Genomic DNA, 3,666 nt, shown 5'->3' with positions numbered 1-3,666 from the left:
AGAAATCTATTTATCTGCGAAATACTCAACAATAGGTTGCTCGCAGCTACGAATTCGTAGCCAGACACTTTTTGCTGACAGTCAGAATGACTCTTTCTTTTTTAATAAAATAGAAACTAGTATGAGCTTGTGGCGACCGAACACGAATTACTACACGAATTTACACTGGTGACCCGGACGTGATTTCCAGAAGGGGAGATGGTGTGGCGACCGCCACCTATCGTTAAATACTTTCACTGCGCTGAAACCGTTTACCAGTTGTCGCGTGCAATCATTATCTAGCCACGCGCTTGCTTTTTAAATAAGAAAAACATTATCGTTCTTCTTCTTACCATTTTTTACAGATCTGTTATATTTAATAATAAAATTTGTTAAGTTTGTTTGTTATGTGAATTCGTGTTTATTGATAAGTTAATTCACCTTCTGATCCATACTTACAACTTACTACACGAATTTACACTGGTGACCCGGACAGAGAATTTATATTGGTGACAACGAACTGTGAATTATGCCGAACACGAATGAAAGTGAAACTGGCACTACTGAGTTGGCTCGAGTTGCCGTAAAATGTCCACAATTTCGGAAAGATAATCCTATCATCTGGTTTTCGCAAGTCGAATCGCAATTCATTACGAGTGGAATAATACAAGACAATACAAAGTACCATATTGTCGTTGCATCAATCGAAACTGAAATCTTGGCGCAAGTAAGTGATATAATTACTTCACCTCCAGTTAATGATATGTATAAAACATTAAAAAATAGACTAATTGAAGTATTTAGTGATTCGGAAGAGAGACGACTTAAAAAACTCCTTCAAGATATCGATTTAGGCGATAAACGCCCATCTGCATTGCTTCGCCAAATGCATGATTTAGCTGGCGATAGTGTGGATGACAAATTTTTAAGATCGTTATGGCTGCAAAGACTGCCAACACAGATGCAAGCTATACTTAGTACTTCGTCTGACGAATTAAATAAACTAGCAATGATGGCTGATAAAATTGCCGATGTGTCAAATTCAAATGAAATTCACTCTGCTACGGTAAAATCGACACTGCACTCTGAAAACAAAATTGTTGGTTTACCTGACACTATAATTACCATGCAGACTCAAATTAATGAACTGAGTAAAAAGCTAGATAAAGCATTGAGATTTCGCAGTCGTAGCCAAAACAGGGATGAATACAAACGTCGTGATCGCTCTAACAGCAAAACACGGATGTGTTGGTATCACTTTCGATTTAGAGACAGGGCAAACAAATGCATTCCTCCTTGTAGTTTTAAGTCGGAAAACTAGGATGCCAGACGTCGTTGGTGGCAGGCGTTTATGGCAAAGAAAATAAATGCCGCTTAATCATCTGTGAGAAGACATTAGGTCTTAAATTTCTTGTAGATACAGGTGCAGATATATCCGTCCTACCACCATCTGTTGCAGAACGCAAAAAACAAGAGTCAATTTTAAATTTAGTAGCTGCTAATGGATCCAAAATTCCTGTTTATGGAAAACGCTCTTTAATTGTTGACATAGGTTTACGTCGTCTTTTTAAATGGACTTTCACGGTAGCTGATGTTTCCAGACCTATTTTGGGTGCAGATTTTTTGTCAAATTACGATATACTTGTCGATTTAAAGCGAAAATGTTTGATTGACAGATTAACATCAGTTTCCACTAGAGGTAAAATAAGTACAGACAGTTTACCTAGTATAACTACTTTAAAATCTTCTTTTGAACTTGATAGCGTCATCAAAAAATACAATACCGTATTTGATGATATTGAATATACGCCAAACCAAACTCAAACTCACGATACCACTCATGTTATTGAGACTAAAGGACCACCTGTGGCAGCTAAGGCTAGACGATTATCTGCTGACAAGCTAGAAGCAGCTAAAGCTGAATTTTCTGTTTTGGTCCAGAAAGGGATTTGCAGCCCTTCTAATAGTTGTTGGAGTAATCCTCTACATTTAGTTAAAAAATCAGATGGATCTTGGAGACCTTGTGGGGATTTTCGGGCATTAAATGCAAAGACAGTACCGGATAATTATCCCATACGTCACTTACATGACTTTTCCTCGAATTTGTATGGAAAAACTGTCTTTTCCACTTTGGATTTAAAAACAGCATTCCATCAAGTGCCAATGCATAAAGACGATATAAAGAAAACTGCTATCATAACTCCCTTCGGTTTATTTGAATTTAACTACATGACCTTTGGGTTAAGAAATGCCGCCCAGACCATGCAGAGACTCCTTGATCACATCCTTTAGGGTTTAAACTTCTGTTTTGTATACATTGATGACATACTCATCGCCTCTTCCTCTATTGAAGAGCATTTGTTACATCTAGACGAAGTACTCCGTAGGTTGAAGGCACATAATTTGAAGGTAAATTTATCTAAATGCGTGTTTGCTACTGACAAAGTTAAATTTTTGGGTCACTTCATTGACCAAAAAGGTATAACTCCACTTCCTGAAAAAATTCAAATAATTGAGAATTTTCCCAAACCTTCAACTGTTAATGAACTTCGTAGATTCCTTGGCATTATTAACTTTTACAGACGATTTCTTCCTCGAGCTGCTGAAAAACAATTTGTTTTAAATGGAATGTTGGGTGTCACAAAGAAAAATGACAAGACTCCTTTAGTATGGTCAGAAGAGTCAGAAAATGCTTTTGCTCAGTGCAAAGAAGAGCTAAAAAATGTAACTTTTCTTGCCCATCCTGATTCTAAAGCAACACTTGCACTAATGTGTGATGCTTCTGATAAGGCCATTGGAGCATCGATTCAGCAAGTAACCAGTGACAATAGTTGGGAGCCTCTTGGTTTTTTCTCTCGTAAACTTAGCATGACAGAGCAAAAGTACAGCACATATGACCGAGAACTTTTAGCCATTTTTGCAGCTATTAAATATTTCCGATACATATTAGAAGGAGTAAACTTCATCGTTTTCACTGATCATAAAGCTTTAACTCATGCCTTGAATCAAAAATATGACAAACTCTCACCTCGACAAATTAACCATCTAAATTTCATTGCTCAATTTACAAGTGACATTCGATATATTGACGGATCTCAAAATCCTGTTGCAGATGCCTTTTCAAGAATCAACAGCATTAAGTTCCCTCAATCATTGAACTTCGATGAAATCGCTCATTCTCAAAAAAATGATCCCGAATTGCAACAAATTTTATCTGATACAAATTCCAGTCTTAAACTTCAACAACTTCCAATACCCAACAGTGAAAATTTTATATTCTGTGATACGTCAACTAAATTCATTCGTCCATTTATTCCTGAAAAATTTCGTACCCAAGTATTTGATGCCCTGCATAACCTTGCTCACCCTGGTGTTAAAACTACTGTGAAGCTAATTACTGATCGTTTTATTTGGCCAAACATGAAAAGAGAAATCGCAAAACTAGCCAAATCCTGCATAGCATGTCAAAAAGCAAAGATTTCTCGCCATGTTCACTCGCCGCTGCAAGAATTTATTGTTCCAAGCAAAAGATTTAGCCATATAAACATTGATTTAGTTGGACCTATGCCTTCTTCACAAGGGTTTTCATATTGTCTCACATGTATCGATAGGTACACGAGATGGACTGAGGCAATACCGTTGACAAATATACAAGCCGAGACAGTTGCTCAGGCTCTTTACACTCAT

The 3,666-nt window shown here is 37.1% G+C and overlaps 1 protein-coding gene across 1 annotated transcript; it reads left to right on the top strand.

Moving 5' to 3' along the window:
- The first annotated feature begins 508 nt into the window (after positions 1 to 508).
- LOC147802164 (uncharacterized) lies at positions 509 to 2,271 on the top strand. The gene is made up of 2 exons (XM_087152676.1): positions 509 to 1,277; positions 1,397 to 2,271. The coding sequence occupies exons 1-2, from the start codon at positions 509 to 511 to the stop codon at positions 2,269 to 2,271; spliced, it is 1,644 nt and encodes a 547-aa protein (XP_087008802.1).
- Positions 2,272 to 3,666: the final 1,395 nt, after the last annotated feature.

The sequence above is a fragment of the Parasteatoda tepidariorum genome, chromosome 10, assembly GCF_982258835.1.
Source record: "Parasteatoda tepidariorum strain Cologne lab strain chromosome 10, Ptep-v5.0, whole genome shotgun sequence".
Classification (NCBI taxonomy): domain Eukaryota; kingdom Metazoa; phylum Arthropoda; class Arachnida; order Araneae; family Theridiidae; genus Parasteatoda; species Parasteatoda tepidariorum.
Note: the sequence above shows the minus strand (reverse complement) of the source record. Positions and strands in the feature narration are given on the sequence as shown.

Coding starts and splice junctions, on each gene's coding strand:
- LOC147802164 (XM_087152676.1), top strand. CDS start 509: ATGCCGAACACGAATGAAAGTGAAACTGGCACTACTGAGTTGGCTCGA. Junction 1,278..1,396: donor AAACAAATGCATTCCTCCTT/GTAGTTTTAAGT, acceptor AATTTCTTGTAG/ATACAGGTGCAGATATATCC.